General features: G+C 32.6%; 2 protein-coding genes across 2 annotated transcripts; both read right to left on the bottom strand.

The window, feature by feature from the left end:
* Positions 1 to 323: 323 nt before the first annotated feature.
* On the bottom strand, positions 324 to 936 carry LOC149140664 (endoglucanase 17-like). Its single transcript, XM_089451036.1, has 2 exons — positions 734 to 936; positions 324 to 606 (listed from the first exon to the last, which is right to left on the bottom strand). Exons 1-2 carry the CDS (start codon positions 934 to 936, stop codon positions 324 to 326), a joined length of 486 nt encoding a protein of 161 aa, XP_089307162.1.
* Positions 937 to 9,037: 8,101 nt separating this feature from the next.
* On the bottom strand, positions 9,038 to 24,352 carry LOC149140663 (endoglucanase 2-like). The gene is made up of 4 exons (XM_089451035.1): positions 24,341 to 24,352; positions 9,784 to 9,895; positions 9,470 to 9,633; positions 9,038 to 9,370 (listed from the first exon to the last, which is right to left on the bottom strand). Exons 1-4 carry the CDS (start codon positions 24,350 to 24,352, stop codon positions 9,038 to 9,040), a joined length of 621 nt encoding a protein of 206 aa, XP_089307161.1.
* Between the last annotated feature and the right edge of the window lie 542 nt (positions 24,353 to 24,894).

The following is a 24,894-nucleotide window of genomic DNA, read 5'->3' as shown; positions in this document are numbered from 1 at the left end:
AGCTGAAGGTCGACGCAGCGGAACGCTTCTTCTAGGTGGTGTGCACAAGTATGAAGAACTTTGTCCATAGTTCTGTTTGCAGAGCCCGTAGCCACAATCCATTCATTGAAAGGATTGAAAGCCAAACAGTTAACGACCAGTTGTGGAACTATCCTGCGCAGATTGTCTGGGTGGCTTAGCAAAGAGACTTCAAGAAAACAAATTAGTGTTAAGCATAAAAACATGCATTCGTATTGTTTTCAGGAATTTATTGAACCAAAAGAAAGGACAAAAAGAAAAACAAAACAGAAGGTTGTAACTCGTTGCATGTTACGCCCTGCATCCTAGTAGATAAGTCCACCTAGTGTGAATTTCTTCTGCGAACAAGGTGACTCTGGCATGAGAGAGCAGATGAATCTCAGAACTGTTACATTCCCATGCAAGAAAAACTTAGCTAGCAAAACATCAATTCCAGCACGCTTATTGTCCCAACCAAATTCGAAGCTGGTTTCTTCGGATCCAAACTCTAAGCCATTTTTAAGTATATATTCCCTATATGCTTTGTTCTTTGTGACCTTCAACAACCATGCTGCACCCCATATCAATTCATCCTTGTATCCACTATAGCTGCAATAGAAAGGACACACTCCTGATCTCAGTGAAGGATCCAAATTCTAACACACTCCATGATAGCATCGTGGTTGTATAATCCATTGGAAAACCATATTTGACATTGTCTCCTGCATCATAGTACCCTCCTACCAAGTCCACGTTTGCTACTGAACCGTCTCGTAAGGTAGAGTCCCTTCTCCAGGTCATGCATTGATTTGGAGGCAATTTTCTTGATCTCTGGCCTTCATAGAAGTGAATGCGTTTGGACAAAGCAACCTTGTAGTTATGGAGGGAGCCTGTTGTGGAGGGTTGCCCATTTATTTTCTTGACACGTTTGGCCTCCATTGCTCCAGTGGTGCATTGTAGTAGGTGGTGGGTTCAGATTGCACAGGGAGTGCCCGACTGTCTGCATATTGGTCGTTCTGGTGCAAAATCATTTGTGAGTCAAAGATCTCCTCTGAGTGCCTGGTGTCAGCATGTCGCCTCTAGGTGTAAAATCCTAAAAGAAAAATGTTATACGACAAGATATATCAAAATAAAATGCAACCCATAGCTTGATGTACGCTCCCTGGCTGTAACAACTTATGAAATCTGCATATTATGACCTGACAGACAGCCCAGAATTACCTGCTTTGGAATGAACGACTCTAATTCACCATGAGAAAAGGTAATTGGTAAATTCTAAAGGCTCGTGACCTGAAGACAGCAGACTCAACTCAGGATCTCAGCCATCTATCAACAATATCTTAGCAAGTACAGAACGATGAGATCCCCTTTTGCGGTTAGTGATTATAAATCTATCACTTTCAAGAGGCAACCAAATGCGAACACCAGATCCGCTAAGTAAGCTGGCTGGGTAACATGATGGGTATCATACCCAGAATAGGCACACGAGTACCCAAATCCCCCACACCCGAGAGTTTCCACTACTTGAATTAGTGTATAATAAAACGATGAATGCTCTCAATCGGTCGAAGCGTTATATCCCATGATAAGAATGCTTCCTCCAAGAGAAATGATGGAGAAAAACTCGCAGCCAATAAGGAAGGGATCCGTCAAATAAGCAACAGCATCATCACTTAATCTCAATAAAGTATGCCGACGGACAGAAAATTTAGGAAGGCCAATCCATAAAAATAGTTATAGGACCGTGATATTTATGGGATTTGGTTCCTATTATCCTGACATGCGAAAAAGAATGTAACAACCCGTGGATTTTGGCCCATATTTCTCAATCAACATCCGCATAGTATCTTAGTTTTTGTTATGAAACCCAAATTAAATGAGAGAATTAATCATGGGAGAAAATCCCAGCTTTCGAAATATGCAAACAAAGAAATAAGAATTATCTTTTACTTTATTGTGGTTTCATTTGTTTGTTGCTCATCGTTTTGGTTTGTTGTTGCTAGTTGCAGATTTATGGCATCGCTACGCTACGGCTCAGCGATAAATGAATAGATGGAGACAAGAGATGGGTCCATTTTAAATATAATGGATCGAAGTGTTAAATAGAGAAAGATCTCCAAAATTTGGAGAACCCCATATAATCCATCAGGTTATCTTAAAAAATGTTGTCTAGTGCTTCCAAACACGTCATGGGAGACACTTAAATTATGCCATCATGTCATTTTTAAAACTGTATTGGAACATCACCAAAACCAATGGGCTTTGTCACTGAAGGATTTTAACTTCTTATCGATAGGTATGCTATCTACCATGCAGATTGGATCATATAGGCAGTACCTTCATTCTAGTTTCAAATTAATTTGCATTAGAAACATATTCAACATTCTTATTACAATCTTATATTATTTTCAATTCATTTACTGGATATAAATTTATTTTGAATTTTAGAAACTTTTTCAAATATGTAAATGTAAAATATTTGGTAATATTTTGTAAAAATATTTGGTAATATTTTGGAAAAATATTTAGCTTATAATAATTTTATTTAAATTTTATAAAATTTGGTCCAATTTAAAGTAAGATAATTTTATGCAACAAAATTTGAGCCTATCAATTTTAGAAAGAATGAAAAGTAGTATATTTATTTTTAAAAAAATATCTAAAATTAACCCCTAAAATTTTCTATAATTCTCTTTGAATAATTACTTTATTTAAATTTCCCTTAAATTATTGTTAAAAAATCAAAATAATTCTTTTCCAATTTTAAATTTAAATTTTACAAAATTAATATTTACATATTTTTAATATTAATATATTTCTCTTACTAATATTTATGTCGATTTTTAATTTCTAAAATATATATTACTATTAATAGGTCAAGTTTTATTTTAAATTTAAATTTTACAAAATTAATATTTACATATTTTTAATATTAACATATTTCTCTTACTAATATTTATGTCGATTTTTAATTTCTAAATATATATTACTATTAATAGGTCAAGTTTTAATAAAAAATGTAGTTTATATATTTTAATGTTATAATTTATTTCACTAAATATTTTAATATTTTTCAATAAAATAAAAAATTATAAAAAATAATCCATTTTTTTTTATTAATATTAATATATAAAAGAAGTCTATAAGGAAATTGATCGAAGTTAGAAATATAGAATTTGAAAATAATGAATATTACAGCGTTAATTATAACACAAGACAATATATATATATATATATATATATATATAATTAGCAGAAATGAAAATTTTTATAATTTTATATTATTTGTATTTTGACATGGATATAGATTAAATAAAAATAGATTCATTTTAAGTATGGATTTAACATCAGCCTAGAGAGATCTAATTTCTTTAGGTGTAAGATTATTTTAGAGTGCAAAAAAAGGTGTAATGTTCCATTGTTTAAATTGTATTTTTGAATGCTATAGAAATTACATAAACTGGTAAGTCCAATAAATCTTTGTTTGATTTCCACAAAATAACATATACCTACTAAAGAATTAAATTGTAAAATACTAAAACCACTTCAAACACACACACACACACACACACACACACACACACACACACACACATATATATATATATATATATATATATTACATAACATGTGTGTAACGTACCCCGGTAACCTCGCAAGTAAAAGCAGGGAGTTAGAATTTTTTATACAAATTACTCACAAGTAATTATCCAATTCACAACTCCACAATTCATCATTAACCATTAGATATAATGTCCATTAGTACATAAAGTAAATTGCAATAAAAGATAGTAAGTTGTATAACCATTAACCACCACTGTGGTAGTGTAATAACATAAACTGTCTCATGAATCCTTGCATTCATTTCATGAATTCCTTCACCATATTAATTAATCTCATACTTGGACATTATGGTTAGGCCATCAAATAAAGAACCATCAACATCAAGGATTCATCATGAAACTGACACAAAAGGCAATCACACCATTGAACACCAATATACCCTGGAAACCCCGTACGGTGAAAACCAGCAATCGTTTAATCTTATTATTAAATGCTCGTGAGGGTTTTCACCCCTCACTCAATGGCTTATAAGGGATTCCATTCCTTAACCATTGCTAAAAGCTAATACATTTTCCATGAAACCCTTTTCTCACATACCGCCACATGCAACATTCCTTGTGGCATGATTGTTATAGCAATGGACGATGCTGCAACTCGAACTCATCTGCATGGACCATTAATCCTTTTCCTGCCACAATGTTAAACATCACTTTCCTTTGGCACCAACCGCCATCATTTCCTGTAAATGTAGTTGTCAAAAAGCTTTGGCAACAATATTAGATACTTTATTAATCAATCAATAAGCAACCTCTAAAAGTGATCTTTTAACATCTACTCATTTGCATGAGCAAGCATAACATACTAATTAACTAGTACATATATTCAAGTAAATTCTTGTTCTACTTTTCACAATGCTTATTCACACTAATGCATATTTCTCTTTAAGAGATCTAACCATTAGTTTTACAAGTCCATGTTTCCATTTAAAACATATAACACATTAGTTATGTTTACATACAGGTAATAAACTATTGTTTTCTGCGCCTTTGCACATGCGTTCTTTCCACATAGTTATTTTCCAAGAAATTAACATAGTTTCTTTAACATACAAAGAACACATCTCCATAACACAATGAATATTCTTTGAGTATCCAATAGCTTATCTTATAGCCCTTCTTTAATATATGCAACACATATTCCCTTCTCTAGAACTCTACCATCATTTCATGTAAACAATTACTTACTTCTTTCTTAAAGGAAGTCATCATAACCCCATTTCTCTATCTTCCTATAAGTAAGTTTCTGATGCTTTTCCTTTCAAGAAATTATTATAGATACCCATCTTTACGCTTAAAGAATCAAGAAACAATAACAAGGTTAACTTAACCTTTTATGCACCAAAATCAAGAATTCGATCCAACTCATCTAGAAAAACAATCTTTTTAAGAGATTAATATTTCCAAGAATGTTAACATCGATTATCATTACTTACAAGAAAGTCAACAGAATACTTTCTTTACCAAGAAAACTTATAAAATATTCAATCTTTTACCGCATGCATCAGCATATTTTCTTTACCAAGAAAACATATAAAATAATCATCTTTTACTGCATGCATTAACATGTTTTCTTCACCAAGAAAACATATAAAATATTCAATCTTTAACTGCATGCATTAACATGTTTTCTTCACCAATAATACATATAAAATATTCAATCTTTAACTACATGCATTAACATGTTTTCTTCACCAAGGAAACATATAAAATATTTAATCTTTTACTGCATACTATTATGCATATATTATCTATATTTGGTAAGAAATTCTTAATAAGATACCCAAATAAAACAAACATATATTTTTTTCTTCAAGAAAGTGAGCAAGTTACTTATCTTATTCATGGCAGCCTCCTTGTCTCCATCACCTCTGTTCTGGAAGCTGAACCTGCCAGAGACACTGGAAACAATTTGGAATAGCCAAGAGAAGAACCCAACAAGGGTTTAAGTAGATTTTTTAATCTGAATTTGGTTTTGAAGTGTAATGGCTCCTCTCTTAAAATATATTGGGAAGTCCTCATCTGCCTCGTGCTTTTGTCTCTCATGCAGCAGTCTATACATCATTATAGTCAACTAATAATCTCAAAAGAGTTGCCAGCTCTCTATAATCACAAACTTGACGTTGGCTCCAATGCAAAACCTGCAAATCCACCTCACAATAGGCTCCAGCAGCTATTCCCTCTATGCTTTATTTAGCAGTAAAGCTCAATCTCATCACAAGCAGGCTTCTGCCATCATTTCAGGTGAGCCGACAAGCATAACAAATCGAAGGAAGTAGGGTAACTCAGAGGGAGACAAGGGAGATATGCGAAGGGTAATGGCATCCTTCTCGCGTCCAGTTCCCATCTATCTAGTCATTTACTTCCCAGAGGAGTTTGGCCTCTCCTCTTTCCAAAAGTAACCACTGCGGTAACAAACCGACAGTTGTATTGCATTCACTTGTGAGCGCGACCTCTAGGCTTCTTCTTCTTGTCTCGTTTGGTCACCTTGGGCGTCTGCCCTCTCACTTTCTCCGCTTGGGCAAGGGAACCATGAACCTTACTCATTGTGATGCGGTAATGTTGCAGGAACTCCAAACCAAAGGAATATCGTGGTGCGTCTGAATTTATGTAAAAGGAATCAATATGGAAAAATGAAAGCTCGCAGAGGTAACACAGTAAAAAAGTACACAACCCCCTACCATCCAATAAGCGTTTCCTTTTTACCAAGATCCCTTTCTTGATTTCCCTCAATTAGTTTCCGAATATCAAGAATTAGTTTGTAACTGATTTGTAACTCTTTGATTTTACAATGAGTTATTTGGTTATTTACAAGAGGAATATTACAATGTGAGAACCATTTTATCAGCGGTTTTTTTTTGTTATTAATATATTTTTAAATATATTTAAATATTAATTCATATGAAAGTGCTTTATTCATAATCCACATTGGATATTTTTTTATATACAACAATAAAATATTTATTTTTAACATTTTTTCTATATATAGATATATATGAAGTTTTACCATTAGAAAAAATTGTTAAAATAAAATATTTTATTAAAATAAAATTTTGAAGTTTAACAACTATAACTTGGATTTACAAAAATCCTTGTCGGATTTTCTCTAAATATGACCGGAATTTCCATAACTTTCCGGGCAACTCCTCCGCCTCGTTAGACTAAGCGATTTTAATGTGGTATATAATATATATCCAATGTGGGTTATGAATAAAATATTTTAATATGAATTAATATTAATGTATATGTTGGTTATAACTGACACTACTTTTCTATTTAGAGAATATTTTATTTTAATTTTAAGAGGGACATTTGTCATGTCCAAATTGAGCATAGACATACTTACACATCGCCTTCACACTGGGTTGTAGAATGAACCTCTTGGCTTAATGAGAGCTAGAATAGAATACCTCATATTATTTTACATAACACATTTTCATTATCAGGGATTGTTGGGTGAACATGAAGGAAAGGTTTGAAGAAAATCCTTCTCAGAAAGAGCAAGTTAATTCTAGAAAAATCACCCAAAAAACAGAAATTGACTGGATCACTTGATCTGAAAATAAGTTTGAGGCTCCCTCTTCTCCCATAGAGTCTCTAGAACAAGTGAAAATAAGTTTGAGGTTCTCTCTTCTCCCATAGAGTCTCCAGAACAAGTCAACATCCGATTAAGCATGTGAAGAACAAAAGGTAAATCTCAAAGGTTGTGTAAAAGTTAGTATCTTTAAAAACATCAACAAAATCTATTACCATTGGACATGATTGGCTAGCCTTGGGAAAAACCTGAAGCTAAAGCCTTACCCATATGGATCCGGATGACCCACTACTGATTACATTTGCAGAAGCATGGCATGGAAAAGATGTGCCGCTTATGCTCGTTCAAGAGGCTAGGATTTTGTATAAGGCCTATATTAGAAGCAAGCAATTACGCTGACTTCCCCACAGTTTAGTTTTGGGGTTTAGACCATGGATTTCAAGGTGGTCTCTAGGCAGGGCAAAGAACCAAAAGATGAGGTCGTAAGAGCAATAAGGAATGGATCCAAAAAGATGGTGAACACTTGATTAAATATGAGAAAGTCATGTACATGTGAAAGAAATCCCCCTTTGAAATCTTGAATACTCAAAGAGTTTCGATATTGTTATTATTATCGTGGTAGTTTTTTAATTGTATATTCTTAATAAAATCTCTAGAATCTTAATTATTGTGTGGAAATTCAAACCATATATATAACATTTTTTATTAATGAAAAGGTCCTTTTACCCAATAAAAAAAGAAAAAAAAACACATTTTCATCTTTTATTAAATAATTACCCCACTAATATATTAATAAACAACCTACTGAAATTTAAATTAACTATGAAACCATGATTTTATTCCAAAAAAAAATGTAAACACATTAAATGAAAACTATTTATTTTGACTTAAATATTTTCACAAATATTTAAATACAAACATGTTACTTTTGATAAAGAAATTTTTGAACTAAACATCCCATAAAACAAAGCAAATTTACAATTTTTTACATGAACTATATGAATCAAATCTTTACCTGAAAACTACATAGATAATATATTTTGGACACCTTAAAAATTTATTAACGGTAGTTTATTTTACGAAAGAAATAAAAAAAAAAAAAAAAAAATTGACAATTTTTTTTAAACACAATAAAAAAACTTATCATAATTCACTAATCAAACTTAAAATTAATTAATAAATAAAATTTCATATAATACATTTCCTTGAATTTTAAAATGATATATAAATATAAAATTATAAATGAATGATGTAACTAAATTTATTAACTCCGCGTTATTATTAAACAAATTTTTTATAAATATATATGTAAAAGTGAATGAGGGAGAAACTAAAACTTTGATTACATTGTCAAAGGTGATCTTGATTTTCAGGCCATGCAAGCGTATTTCCAATCTATCCAATTGCTTTTAAGTGGCGTTTGGTGAGGTAAATGGCGTTGATAATCATTCATTAAACGGCAAAAAAAAATAGTTTTTATTACTATGTATAATTAGCAAGGTTTTATCCATTCGAAGTTGTTGTAATTAACTGAGATCTGTAGTAACTAGAAGAGAAACTGAAATTTATGTAATGCGATGTTCACCATGTGGATATAATTTAGACCTAAGTTCTTTCAAATATGAATTGTGAGGCGAGATGAAATGCGATCGAATGGCTTGTGGGTCAAGCGATGCTTTTGTACAACTAGAAGGTGAAGATAGTGATCGACTAGATCATCTCCTTCATCCTAAGAAAGCAAAGTAGAAACATATGCATAGAGGGAAGATTTTATAATTGTAGAAGCAGATAGACAATGCGGGGCCTTATTGTTCATTAGGATATTGTTGCGGAGAAGTGGAACAGTATGGCAATACGAGGACCCGAATATAGACTGATGCAGCTACTAAAACGAAGATCCGAGCTGTGCCAAATAGGCGAGGCAACCGACGAATGGAGCATTGATATAAGTGGTAGGTTCAGAGTGCGCGTAGTCGTTGCGCTCGTCGGAAAACCGGTCATTGTTGTCGGGTCCTCCAACCACAACACCTACCAGAATGTTTGGGTTGGGACCATTGCTGTACAACGACTGGAAGCCATCGTTGCAGGATATCTTTTGGGGATGGTTGTATATGGAAGGCAACGACGAACCCCTGTGATGTATACGTTCTGGAAACTTGGCGCCGTAGCCCACCATGTATGACATTCCCAGAGGGTTGTCTCCCAGTATATAGTCCACCTGTTACGAAATATAATTTAGAAGATAACGATCACGAGGTGGCCTAAAAGCACCGTCTGCGCCGCAAAGGTATAAAATAACAGTAGTCAGTGATTGTACCTGTCTTTTCGCAAGAGTACGTATCCGGGTTGGAGTAGCTATGATGTTCCCGCATCTAATCACTTGGTTGGAAACGCTCAAGTATTTTGCATAAGTAAATAGCAGAAAAGTTGTGGACGTCACATATTGCAAATTACTATCACTCATGTCGAAGAGCAGCCCCCCTGCAAAACCTCAAATCAAATAAATTAGTTTAAACTATTTCATCTGTCGAAACCAACAAATCCGCTACGCTCAGCAGGGGCTACATAGCACTACGAAATTTATAAGGTGAATGCTCTAAGGGAGTATTGTTAGTTCTCATGAAGCTTAACCTGGTGTGTACTGCGCCTGAGAAGATGGTGTTCTGGGCAAGAGAGAGCAAATGAAGCTGTCAGCATGGCCCTTGTATTCCTCAAGGGACTTGGAATTTTCTGTCAGAACTTCCTACACACCGAAGGCAACATTTGAGGTGAACAATAAGATTGGAGAATAGAATGACGATTTTCGGACATTTAGGGTTTTTGCAGGCTCCCGAATTACATCCTAAACATGTGATCTTGGGAAACGCATCATAACTTTCTCTCTGAGCATCAAATTGAAATTTAGTAAGAAGTTTCAGAAAGAGGACGAACTGTAGTTTTCTGTGTATCGGTTTCAAATACTAGGGTTGAAACCCTGACACGTGGTACTTCGTACAAGTTCGCTCTACTTAACCAATCTATAATTAGGTCATCATGGGTGATTTGGCATAACTCTTCCTTGTCGAATCCAATATTGATTAGACGTGCGGACTTAGAAAGAGGACTCAGAGGGCTACTGCAGGACACAATTTTGGAACTTGGAGATCTGAAATTACAGAGTTACAATCATTTCAAGATCGAGCTCCTAAAATCAAGAAAAGGCGATATGAGGAAGTTTGATGGCAAGGATCTAGTAAACTGGATACTACAGATGGAGCAATATTTTGATCTACATGAGGTGCAACTATTACAAAAGGTATGTATTGCATCTTCATATTTAGAACCAAATAAACTTTTATGGTATCCTTTGTTCTCATAAACCACTTGTTACGAGGTCAATTTTCATGGAGGAAATGGTAGCAAATTATGAGGATACAAAGAGAAACACCTTCCTTAGCCAATTGATAAATCTAAAAAAAAAAAGTGTTCAATGGCAGATCCTATTAAGGTCTTCCAAAAATTGAATATAAGGGGAAATGATAATCGAGAGAAGTAGAGGATTGATGTCACCATAGGGACTTTAAAGGATAATATTCAACATGAGGTTCGTCTTTGGGAACCTGATTCATTGGATAAGGCATTCGGGTTGGCAGGAAAAGTGGAAAGAAAAATTATGGCAACAAGGAAGTTTACCCCTCACAACTATAAAGATGGAAGTGTTGTTTCTCCTAGCCTTCTACAACCTACAAGGTTGACACCACAACAATTGGAAGAAAAAAGAGCAAAAGGGCTTTGTTACAGTTGTGATAGCAAATACACTAAAGGTCATAAGTGTGTTGAGAAGAAATTACTTTACATAGATTATGAAGAGGAGGAAGAAAAGGATCAAGAAACATCAAAAGAACATGATATACACTACGAAAAATCCCCAGAGAAAGAAGAAATGAATCCAACCATATCTTGTAAAGCATTGGCAAGAATTACCACTCCTCAAACTCTTAAGGTAGAAGGACATATCAAGAAGGAAAAGGTTCAAGAAGTGAAGGATCACATCGAGAAATAAGAAATGAATCCAACCATATATTGTAATGCATTGGCCGGAATTACCACTCCTCAAACTATCAAGATAGAAGGACATATCAAGAAGAAAAATGTTCAAGAAGTGAAAGATCACATCGAGTATCAAGAAATGAATCTGAACATATCTTTTAATGCATTGGAAGAAATTTCCACTCCTCAAACTCTCAAGATAAAAGGACATATCAAGAAGAAAAAGATTCAAGCAGTGAAAGGTAACATCAAGCATCAACAACAAGTTCTCCAACTTTTAAAAGATAACACCACTTTGGTGCAAAATTGAATGAAACAATAGGCACATCAACATCAGAGTGAAATAAGTTTTGACATAGGGGATTGGGTATTTTTACGGCTACATCTCAGGCAAGCTATTTATGAGAAGGAAATGTTGGGAATACTACATGCACTTAAGAAATGTCAACCTTACCTAATGGGAAGACACTTCAAGGTAAAAATGGATCATGATAGTCTTAAATACTTTTTAGAACAAAGATTATCTTTAGAAGAACAAAAAAATGGGTCACAAATATGTTGGGTTATGAATTTGAAATCATCTACAAAAAAGGGAACCAAAATGTTGTTGCAGATGCACTCTCAAGAAAGGATGAGGATGTGGAAGCATTGTTATGTGTTATTTCTATTATCGAACCAGATTGGCTAGAAAAAGCAAGGGATGAATGGAAGAAGGACGAAGAAGTGTGTCCACTCATTAAAAAGTTGCGAAAGATCCCAGTTCAAACAATATTGCTAGAACTTGACGAGGAAAGAAAAATCATGTTGGAACCTCGAGCAGTCACAGAAAAAAGAACCTGACACCTACGAAATCAATCAATTTTAGAGTATCTCATCAAGTGGAAGAACTTACTCCCTGAAGATTCTATGTGGGAGGACAAGAATTTTATACAAAAGCATCAAGAACTACTCAAGCATTGAGGAAACAATTTTTGAAGGAGAGGGGCATGTTAGGTCCCTATACTATTAGTGTAACCCCTTATTGTTATTCATACAACCCCCTTATTATATTTTTGTGCCCATGTAGTCCCCATAGAATCCCACTATTGTTATTATTGTGCCCTTACATTATTATTGTTATGTCGGCTCTCATTATATTATGACCCCTTAGACTCCTATATATAGAAGGGAGATCTTGTCATTTGTATCATCCAAGAATTGTTCATTTGTGTAATGTAAAGGAGGTTGTCGAATTCTAAGGTGTTGATCTATCTTTTCTATCTTTTTGTGAGTTAGTTTCCTAACATCTCTACATATGTCCTTATCTGATATATGGCATGCCTTATTTCTGGAATCTTAACGTGCTATAAATATTTCCCCTTTAGAATTGGAGCATCGTCTTAATAAGGTGGCTCATTTGACACTATCAATATAGAATATGCATTTTTACATAATATTAAGAAAGGATATAAGACGTTTACTGATTTTTTATTCGCATTGGTTCAGTTATTTGTTTATTGGCATCTTGTGATAAAAAATCAAAAAATTCCTATTGAACATAGAGGCAGTTTCATCCCTTTGTTCCTTTGTGACATGAAACTGTGAAAGATGTTGATTCCTAGATTTCCTCTCGCCCCAAAATTTTAGAAACAGATCACTCAATTCCTACCATCAACCAACTGATTTAGTCTCTAAATTTTTGAATCATTCCTTAGCATCCCCTTGCAACAAACGAGAAAATTCTGTCATGTAAACATCATCATGCTTAACTTCAAAATGTTCTATGAAATTCTCAAAGGCTTGAATAAGTTTTTCAGTTGTAAGATTATATCCATCAAAGATAGGGAAGCATTTTTAATGTGTGAGAGGTAAATCATGGAAGGTATTTGGAAATATTAAGGGTCTATATCTCTCTTGAATATTGAAGGGAATAAGATAATGTACACGAGGTATAATATCAATCTTGATTGCATGAGGCTCACTAGACTGGTCATGGAAATCATATGGCTCAAATGAAGAATCTTGGTCAAGATCGGTCATACGAGAAGAGGGTATTTCTACAGTTTTTTAAGAAGGATATAGAAGTGCATATCTACGAACATTATTTAGATGGAGAAAGAAATTATTATTTTGATATGTTCACGAAAGGAAAACAATTAATTGATAATAAAAAAATATTACATCTCGGATAAAACTAAAACTTTGATATTAATTTTTCCCAATGTCCTTTAATGTCTCTGTCAACAAGGTTCATCCTTGAGTGGAGTCTTTGAATTTGATTTGAATCTGGATTGGAGTGAAAAGGTGAATGGTGCAAAGCCTAATTATGCATGATCCTTATTCACCATTAATGATCAGATATGAAACATTGTCGTTCTCTAGAGTAATTTACTTAAAGCCTTCACCTCCCCAAAAATGGCATCTAAATCTTATCACTTTGTAATTTCCCTGGTTGTGAAAGGAAAATTTTGAGGTAACGTTGAACCAGTCTTGGAGATAAGAATTGGGCCCTCCAATCGAGAGAGGTATCTCTCTATGAATAAGTTATTTAATATCACTTCAACAAATGGTGATATAATCAACACAGTGGCCATATCTTTGGTAGGGTAAAGGTTTTATAGAGTGTTGGATAGAGAGAAAATACATTGGGCATGGATTCAAAATAATACGATATCAATCAAAGGACTTTTAAGAACTGGTTTATGAACAAATAAATCTCAAAAGCAAGTTAGACAACCTTATATTAGACATTAATTAGTTGTAGTATGGTGGGTGAATCAAGAAGTACAGTCCAGTACAAAAGAGCATTAACAAAGAATGAATTTTTCTTTAACTTTAGAAATATGGGGTGATTATATTTGTATGCAACAAAATAGAGCATCAAAGATGAGTTCTATTTTCATCTACTTTCATTCAAATATGAAGAATAATCAGTTCACGAATTACAGAGAGGGAAATTCATTCACTTAGAAACAAACTATAGAACACCAACGCAGGAATCATTGAGAAATTTCTCCATGTACTTTTGCCTCAAAAAATCTAATCAATATTAAAAATATCTCCTATACATACAAATGGTTTTTTCTCTCAAATTATGAACCCTCTTCAAATTACAAAGAATTTCTTAAATGAAAATTACATGCTCAAGTTTTTACCATCTTCTAGGAACATAAAACTAACTTCTAGGAATTAAAACTAATTAATATTCTAAAAACAAACCAAATATGGATCAGATTGAAAAATGTGAGTTGTTAAGGTTGTTGGTCAAATATCCTTTGACGTAGGAATCCTTAAAGTCACCATTTTCCATAGACTTCCACCTTCTTTCCTTACAAATTATAACATATATGTTTGATTGCAAGAGGATTGAGATTGTTAGGCCTGAATCCCTTCAATATTGGACTAAGGATCGGTTGACATATGTTCTGGAAAGAAGATTTTTCCAACTGATTATTTTGCCTAAAAATATTCAACATCTACCTTGAATTGTGCACCTTTCTTATTTTTTACCAAAAATATTAGATTAGAAATTTCTCTGCTATATGTTTCCTTTAATACCCAAATACTACCTCAAAGGTGTTTATGAATCATTGAAATTATGGAGATGATCCTTTAAATTCTTAAATGTTTCATCGAAACATGAAGTAAAATATCAATTGATTATCATATGTGTTCAAAGTGATCCTTTTCTCTAGTCCTCTGCCTATATATGCTCTATCATGCTTATCTTCTGCTCAAAAGTACCTTAAAAAATGGATTTTATTTGCCAACAATAAACAAGGATGACAACAATTTTATTTCCAATCAAATTTTATCCATATCCTTTCTAGAAAATGATAAATTGGGATGTTTCACCTTGCAATACTTTTGGTTAACCGTCAATAATAAAAGGGTTTTAAAATTATCACCAAATAGAATATTTATTTGTAATACATCTTTCCTATCTGAGTGATGAACATCATCCATCAAATTCATCTCTACAACTTCTCATAAAAATCATGAATTAGTAAACACATGCCAAGAGTGAATTTTACTGTTTAATGCCCTAACATTGGCCTCTATTTGTTTGCCATAGTCCTTCTCAATCAACACAAGAGCATCCATCAATGTTTATGCATTTCCCTCTGAGTCAATATCGCAAAATCCTATCCATTCACTCAACGTTTTTGTGCTAAGAATAGATATCAAGTTCACATGGTGCTCAACGCAAAAATATTGGAATAATTTTATTTAACCACGTTGGTTACATTCGTTTAGAATCACACAGACTAAGTTGCGTGTTTCTCAATGACTTTGGAAACTTCGTTGAAATACCATAATGATTTCTTGATGTATCTACATGTTATGTCACAAGTGCATATTCTTTAACAAAGGGGCACGGCTACAGAATGGTCACTCCAAGCTTTTACCCTCTTATGAAGTTGACACTTAAATCAAAATAAGTTCTTATTGCATCCTTTTCTCCCTCTTCTAGTTTATTATTGTCCTTATGGACAAGCTTCCTTCCAAAGAAAGGAAAACTAGGTTTTGGTCATTCAGAATTTGCAACTGGTTAAAATGAAAGGGTTTACTATATATTTTTGTTGGAAACAAGAAATGGTCATTGTCCAACCTTGTTTCTTTGTATGAAGGAAGAGTGTCTTATTATGCATATATCCTTCATAGTTTGGGGTTTTGAATAATATGAAAACACCAATGGTTTCTCCAAATAGTATGCAAACATCAGTGGTTTCTTTAGAATTTTTTTTGTATGTTTGGCTAAAGTGAGTGCACTTCTATGTTCGCATACTGGTATTTATTCTCTAATAGTTCAAATACATTATGAGGCTTCTACCTTGTTCTAGAAAATAAAAATCCTCACATGGCTTGTTTTTCTTAGTCTGGAGAAGACCAACTAGTGTTTTATACATAGTAGAAAGATTTAAATTTGAATACATATTCAAATAAAATTTGGTATAGAAAAATTTAAGGTACAACATCAATATGGAAGTACACCCTCGGTGAAAGTGAAAGTGACCCATTCAAACTCTGAAGGCAGATCAATTATCTAGAATTCCAAGAACTAAAAATATTAATCCTAACTCTTTCTGGATCAAATGTTAATCCTAGCTCATTATTTTTTATGGAGGAGGTCATACATCAAAATCCAAAGAATTCCTTGTCTGAAATTACACACAATTTGTGCTGGTGAGTGATATATCATATATGTTAATAATAATATACTCCAATATGTGAGGGAACTTTTCTTCAAGTTTCTTCATTAACTAATATTCATAATCTATTTTTTTTGTTTTAAGGTTATGAGTATACAACAACTATACCATATCAACAACATGTATTGGGATAATAAATATGGCACACATAGCATGGCTCTAGATGTAAGTTATAAGTTTTCGTACATAGAGGGTTATTTTCTTGAATATAATTTTGATTCAAGCTATCCTTGCCTTCATGTAAATATGTGTTTTAAATAAATTAATGCTTGCTAGTATGAGAGTCTTGATGATAGAAGACTCTAACAATTCTTTGAGCATTTCCTTCTTATTGGATGATGACTCCAGTCACAACACAAGTATCATTGTACTCAATTTTTCCCAAACCACCCAATAATATTAAACTTTGTAAATGAATCAAATATTGTTAGAATGGGATAGACATTTCTCTTTTTATATTATTTGCTAACCACATAATGTGATTTTTCTTGATGCAATATTCCTTTTTCTATCAATGATATATTGAAGTCCATGAACTAGATTGATTTTTTAGAAATTGAACCTCCTCTCATTCGTTGGAATTCAACTTTCAAGTCTTATTAACGAGTGTGGACTAACATTCTTTAGAGGAAAACTTCCAATATTCCTTAGCATCATTATTCCTTTACCTTTCAAATTATTGTCATCAAATTCTTTTGCATTGAAGTACATCTATTGGTTGTTTTTGTATATTTTTTGTTGTTCTTTTGGCTCAAAAATTATACATTAAATCTACCCATGGACAGTTTGTAGTTACAACCGATTTTTTGTTTTCTCTCAAGAAAATATGATTTATTTCTCCTTAGATTTATTATTTTCATTTTGACACTACTTTTCCCCTAAACGCATTATTTTATGTGTTCTATGTGGGAACATTCTAAGAAGTCTCATATATGGGATTATTTTTCTTCTGTCTTGATCACATCCCCAAAATTAGTTCATATCTCAGTGAGGGTCTCATAAGTTTGGCAAACTTGAAGAAAAAGCTTTGTTGCTGCTAAGGTATATATTATGTTGTAATGTATTCTTGGAAATATAGTATTCACTAGATCAAATTATTTACTAGCTTGTGGGTTATAGTTTCCTCAAAGGAATTATTATAAATTAGGGTTGAGTTAGAGAATTTATGTTATTCAAGTATTTATGTGTATGTTATCTCAAATTGTTGGGAGGGGCCACTAAACTCCCTAGATTGTAATATTTCTATACTTGAGTACAAATTTGAAATAAGGCATTGGCACTTTTCTTTGATGTACATAATTAAGAATGAGTTCATTACTTTTTGCATTATACATGGAAATGACTCCAACTTCGAATTAACTTTGGTGATTATGATTCTATGAACTCGCTGTTAACTAGGATCCATTTTGTGTATATATTTAAAACCTAAACTTTTCAAGTCATGAAGCTTATAATAATAATTTTTAGTCAAATAATGTATTCATATGTATCTCACAATGCCTAGTCATTTTATCCTTTCTCACCTATATGATAATACGTAGACCTTTTTCAGTAAGTGGTGATTCTAATATTTTTCTATTAATTCCAGTAGACTATATTTTATCCTATCAACCACACTTTCCATGTCCAAGGACAATTTTATTGTACATTTCTATAAGTCATGCAGTCATTGAACATAGACCAAAAGTGGAATGTTAGAATACCAACAATATTACCTCTTGTTTTTAATTGTTAATGTTTCTTAGAGTTTTGATTCGATTTCCAATGTTGCTACTAAAAATTTAGACCCATCAATGATGATTCGTTGAAACATTTCACTATTTGATAAAGGCAACTTCATATCTAGATTCTAGAAAAAAATCTTTGTGTTCATACACTTTGTGAAACATGGATTCTCGCAAGAGATTATATGTTTTCATGACATCATTGTGTCAAGTAATTCAACACTCTACACTTTTTGTACTTGTATTGTTAAGAGAGATGTCCAAGTTAATGTCAAAATGATATAGTCCTATATCCTTATGCGATGTTATTGAGCCAAAGGCATTTTTCTTATTTTCTTGGAAGAAATTTTACAGTGTCGTTGTTTACATGGTTCAAAACCTATGTCTCGATGAATTGACAATACTACCTATTTTTCAAACACAATACGGACCATCCTATGCACAGTTAGGTTTATGGCCTACAAATTGCTATGAAATAAACTATTTTGTTATGCCTTAATATATTTATATTATTTAGGCCACATATTCTCTAATATTTTAACATTTGCATTTTCTAGAACATTTCCTTACAAGTGTGAGTAAGTTGTTACTAATTGTTCATTGTCATTAGGTTTGGGTAGTGCTGGTAAATTCTTCATATTCAACCTTCAAAGGGAAGCCTCCCTCCTCCTTATGCGGCGTGCCTTGATATAGATCACCTAATCAACTTAGCAGGAAAGGATGTGTCATTAATAGAGATGGGAAGACTTCAACAAATATTTCTATTGACTTCATCAAAGATGTGTTTGAGATAATTGATGTTGTGGAAAATATTCTTCTGATGGCTGCATTCAGATGAAAGAAGATCGTTTTAAATGAGAAAGGAGTTATCATTCACTGATGCCAATATAATCAAGTGAGAAGCTATAAGGCTTTTGTACCATAAGTAAAAATCTAAAATATTCCTATATGATATGTTAGTAGACTTAACATTATGGATTACATATTTCTTTGCTTATCAGAAAGAACTTTATTTCTAAATTTCCTTATTTTGTGGTTATGCAGCTAGACATTTCATATTTAAATTTACTAATGTTATATCAGACATCAGCATGTGGTCTTCCTCTCTAGTTCATACTTGTCTAAATTGTGAAAGGTTTTCTAAGGTAATGTGTTGACTTTCATCTTCCAAGGAAGATATTAACAAGTAATCTATTAAGAGAAATTCTCTACTAATTTTTGAAGCAAAATAAATGCATGATATTGTTAAACTCAAGTAATATGACAACTTTCATTCACCATGGATGGATTTTTCAAGCAATATGATGACTTTCATGTCAAAGTAACATTTTCACAATCATCTAGGAGTACCACTTGTGAATTTTAAAAGAATATGAAAAAGGCTTTTATATATTCATGATCATCCAGGAGTGAGACATGGATGGTGTATGTGCACAAATCCTCTTAATGAATCTGAAAATTATCTCCTACAAATTTTTATCCTAAAATGGATGGAGGAAAGTGTGGATTCAAAGCTATGTGACTTCTAGAGGGTTCAATTTGATGGAGGAGAATATCTCATTAGAGATTTTAGCACAAGTCCTAATTAATATGCCAACTTACGGAGTCACATATTACCTCTAAGTGGTTTCAAAACATATGTACCAGCTGAATAATAGCTCAATGCAAGATAATAGGTGGTGAAACCCTGTAGGGAGACATGAAAGTCAGGCTCAACCTCAATATTTGTATTTGTTGGAGTTGTGCTTATTGATGCCCTAAAACTAGATCCAAGAGAAAATTTAATATAAATTGTACCTTAGTTAATTGAGTTGGGTTCAACTATTCAGGAAGTTTCAAGAATTGCATTGATTCATGTTTCATAAGCCATATAATGAATGTATTCTAGGCAAGCCAACTCCCATATTCTCTTCCCTCTTCAAATACAATAGTTCCACAACAATGTATGCATCCTGATTCTTAAGAATAGAGTGATGTACATATCATATCAGCATATAGAAAAATTTATCATCTCCATAGTGAGTGGGTTAAGGTTAATACACTAAAGATTGACCATAGAAAGGGAGAATGTTATAAAATGTTCATTATTTTTCCATAGAATAGTGAGTAATAATATGCTAATGTTCATTATATTCTTATCTTATGTTCTTTTAAATATTTTGATTTATTTGGTGGCTATTCAAAACTCCATATTAGGGGACTCTTTATTGGTATGATGAGAAATACAAGATTGGATGTCTTTATTGTGTTCCGTCTCCTTAGGATGTTGTTGTCTTTCTATATGGGTTTGATGATCCCAAATGTATTGTCCTTGCCTTTTGTTTATTTCATATTTTTTGATTTAAACATAATGTGGATTCACCATTCTTTCTAAAGTTCAAATCAGATGTTTCTATAACTGATAATGTCATTTGTAAAGGGACATTCCAACTGGCTACATATTTTGAGATCTTAAGACATTACAAGGAACGCACTTGAAAAAATTTCGCATATCCAAAATAAAGTCTACAAGACATTAGTAGTATTAATATTGATGAATATAATGGAAAACATGTTCCCTTGTGGTGAGGGATTTTTGTGTTTATAAATTTGAGATATAATTTTGAGTTGTACTTGTCATTAGTTAATGAGATGTTATACATAATTTTCATGATTTGGAAATTCATTTTCTTAATCAAGTGACCATAAGATATCTCTCAATGGTAGAAGAACCTAATCTTGATATCTCTCAATGGTAGAAGAACCTAATCTTTTTCAATATTTTTTTTTGTTTTTTTTGTTTTCTTAATCCATAGAATTTCTTTTGATATATTTTTATTTCCTTCATCCAATGAAACCTATCTAGATCACAAAAATCTAGTAGAACTATAAGTTTTTTTGGAACATTATTTATAAAATAGCTATTTCTATAGGGAAGCATAGTAGGATCACAAGTTCATGGAAAATATAAGAAGTTTACATGGGCCTTTGTATTTGTTTAGCACTTAAATACAAGAAACAATGGTTAGCATTAAGCATTTTTCATGCAAATTTGTTGAGTGAATGACAAAGATGTGAGTTCTATAAATGTGGAAAACTTGGTTTAACTTTTTTCTCTACACATTCTCCTTTTCCCCTTTGTAGTTGGCTAGATTATTTGAAATTTAGTATCTATAAATTTAGAACATAAAAATATTAAAATTCAACTCTATGATCAAAATAATCTCGAATGAAAGAAACTGAATAAAATACAATAAATATTTTGAAGTTTAAATTAAAGAAAGTTGACATGTAATAACTTTCCATTTGAAATTGTCCATTGTCTTTATTTTAAGAATGGCTAGAGCATAAGGGTAAATGATATCTCTTTTCACTTTTTCTATTAGGTTATTGGTACGTGGTTATAGGGAAAATGATGGGAATGATATATTTTCAAAGGAGAGGATGAATGACATTATGATATACATAAACTTGTAAGTATATGAAATATTACAAGAAAAAATTTATGTAAATCAATATTGAATATTTAACTGAAATCATGAATCAAACTCAATCTCATATTTGATCATTTCATTTGAGATCAACATAAAATCATAAGGAATTTTGAAATTGAAAATCATATATGATTTGATCAAAGTTTCAAAGGTCAAAATATTTAATGATCAAAATTTTGAAGTATATTAAAAATTGTTCAATGATATTTCCCAACATAGTAGAAACCAATTATCAATAAGTCTATCAAAAAAAATGAAAATATAACATAATACTTAGTCAATGTTTGAATTCTTATGTGCATCATCATCATTAATTAAAATTTTACATGGTCATCATCATTTTTTAGAATAACATATTAAAATCTAATGGAAGCTTCACCTTTATATGCTCACTATAAAGGGTTTTTCTTGGTGTCTAAAAGACCTACTTTCAATGGGATTTCTTGTTCTTGAATAAGTTTTTATTCTTTTCCTTTTATGATATTAATTGGTTTCATTTCACAGAATGGATGAAATAACAAGTGCTTCAATTTCTCTTACAAGAGGCATTGGCTACCAATGATAAGTAACCACATGGAAAATCTATAGAACTATAGCAAATCTATATGATGAAGCAATTAGCAATCAATATACTTGTTATATGTAAGGTTTTAAAAGCTATAGTTAGTCAAAACTAGGAATATTTTAGATACCGATGGATGAAAAAAGGATTGACCTAAACCATCCTCATAGACTATTATTTTTTTTTAAATCCACACATTCGTCCGAATTTTGGCAAGCCTTCTGACATCACAATTTCCATGCCCAAACACCACAATTTCGATTCTTCAATGTCGCAATTTCAACACATGAATGTCACAATTTTCACGCCCAACCATCACAAATTCCATGGCTAACAATCACAATTTCCACTCCTAAGCAACGAGATTTCTATGAAACAAAAATTGTTGTCTTTAAATGAGACAAATTGATGGTTTCCATTGAAATTCTAATGCCACAAATTGTGATGATGATTTCCGTCAAACTTCTGAATATCAAGGAGATGTAGAAAATATGACTGTAAAATGTTTGAAGTTTCGCGAAATCTATTTTTTGTTGTTATTGATCAGAATGATTGTCGCGAGACAAAGAGCCTTCAAAAATTGGTTCAATATTTAGTAGTGTTAAATTGCAATAGATACAAGGACAAATTTTTGAAATATTAATAAGTACTTTTAATGATGTAGAGCTTATTTTAATAATTATAGGTTATCATTAAGCAATTACACTTAAGAAATTCAACCACAAAGTCATAAGGACAATAGAGATCACAATGCACAAAGAGGCACAAAGAGAACACAAGATTTACCCTGGGAAAACCCACTTGAGGGAAAAACCAAACAACCTTTTCCTTGGAGAAATTCTTCAGTTCAACAAAAGATACATCTAATGCACATAGTCAACTATTAGGTTAAATTGACCAAGAAGCTATGATCAAACATAGTCAAGCAACAATCTAGTTATGTCAAGTCAAGTCAAAATTATTCCCTTAAAACTTCGGCCCTCACTGATCTACGTAGGTTGAATTTCAGCCTCTTAGAATATGCGCATAAACTCGGCCTCCCAAAAATTTTGACCAATCTACAATTTTCACGTGCCCAAATAGGATGCCTAGAAATTTCCCAGAAATTCACACCGGTGAGGTCAATAAAGAAATAGATAGATACTAGAGATGAATTTGTCCTTCTTTTCCTTCTTTATCCTACTTCTTCTTCTCTTGGATTCCCAATAATTATCTTGTCTTGTGTGGGGTCGAATGATTCATTGAGGAGGACGTCAAATTATCTTTATATAGTGATCTGCCTATCTAAATGGGTGTGTCTCTTCACTAGTTCCGACATGACTTCATGGAGGGCCAACTTGACTAGTTTGGAACAAAAATTCAAACTTCAAATTACAAAATTTTATCTTTTGAATTTGACATGAGGAACATATCTTATAATAATTGTTTCAAGGGCTAATCAATAAAATGTCATGAAGAATAGTCTTACAATTACATTATACATTTCAAGGCATAAAAATATAAATTATGAAGATCGATCATACCTATAAAATTCAACATCTCTGTCTTCCTCCCTCTATCCCCCCCTCTCTCCCTACACAAGCTTTGTATCCATCACTCACCCTCTCCCCTTCTATACCTCCCTCCTTCTCTACCACCTTCTTGTCTATTTCCCTTCCTCTCTTTCTCCATACCCCCTTTGCTCCTTCAATCCCTACTTCGTAATGACCCTCTTTTAACCTTCTCTCTCTCTCCCCCCTTATCTCTCTACATCCCTCTCTTTCTCTATCGCTTCCCCATTTCTCTCTCTCTCTCTCTGGATATATATATATATATATATATATTCTTCCTTCTCTATCTATCCTTTCATCCCTTTGTTTCTCCCCTGCTCCCTGTCTCCCTCACCCATTCGTTATTCCTTCTAATTGTATCTTTATCTCCCTCCCTCTATCCTACTCTCTACTATCCCTCACTCTCTATGCCTCTGTCATTGTTTTCGCATCTCACCTTGTCACCTATTTAACTCTCACTCTTCCTCTCTCTCTCTCTCTCTCATTCTCTCTCCCACCCCTACAACAACTAAATCACTCACTCTCTCCACTCCTTTTATCTCTATCCCTCCCTCCATCCCTCATTTAATACCTCCTTCACAATATCCCCCATCTAGCTCTTTCTCTACCTTCCTCCCTATATCTCGCACAACTCTCTCTCTCTCTCTCTCTAACCCACCTCTAACCCCATCTCTACCCTCTCTCGCTTCTGAACCCTCTTCCGAATCTCTCTGACATTTTGACTCTCAATCACTCTTTCTCATTCCTCCTCTTTTCTCCTCAGACACCCACCCATTCTAACTCAATCAATTTGACGCATAGTATTGTAGCATAGCATATTTATAAGTTATCAATGTACATGAGAAAGTGGGGGTGAATGTCCATGATTATATATATATATATATATATATATATATATATATATATATATATATAACAAGTCTAATAGAAAAATCATTTATTGATTACAAGGGGATTAAAAATAGATAAATATTTTTAATTGTTGTATTGGGGTTGACAAATAAATAATTGTTATATAATAAGAATAGAGCTTGGTGTAATAATTAAGTGGATAGGTGTTTATATTTTGAAATATGGATTTTATAATTTTAGTTTAATTATCAATAATTATTAGGTGGATGGTAGAGACTTAATCTTCAAAATGTTTTTTAAAACATTCTTAGTAGTAGTCATAAATCAAAATTTGAGATATTTTAAAATTATTTGTGTTAT

The sequence above is a fragment of the Pinus tabuliformis genome, chromosome X (assembly GCF_031772625.1).
Source record: "Pinus tabuliformis cultivar Carrire ecotype Pingquan chromosome X, CPIR1, whole genome shotgun sequence".
NCBI classification, from domain to species: domain Eukaryota; kingdom Viridiplantae; phylum Streptophyta; class Pinopsida; order Pinales; family Pinaceae; genus Pinus; species Pinus tabuliformis.
This window is presented reverse-complemented; position numbering and strand designations above follow the sequence as displayed.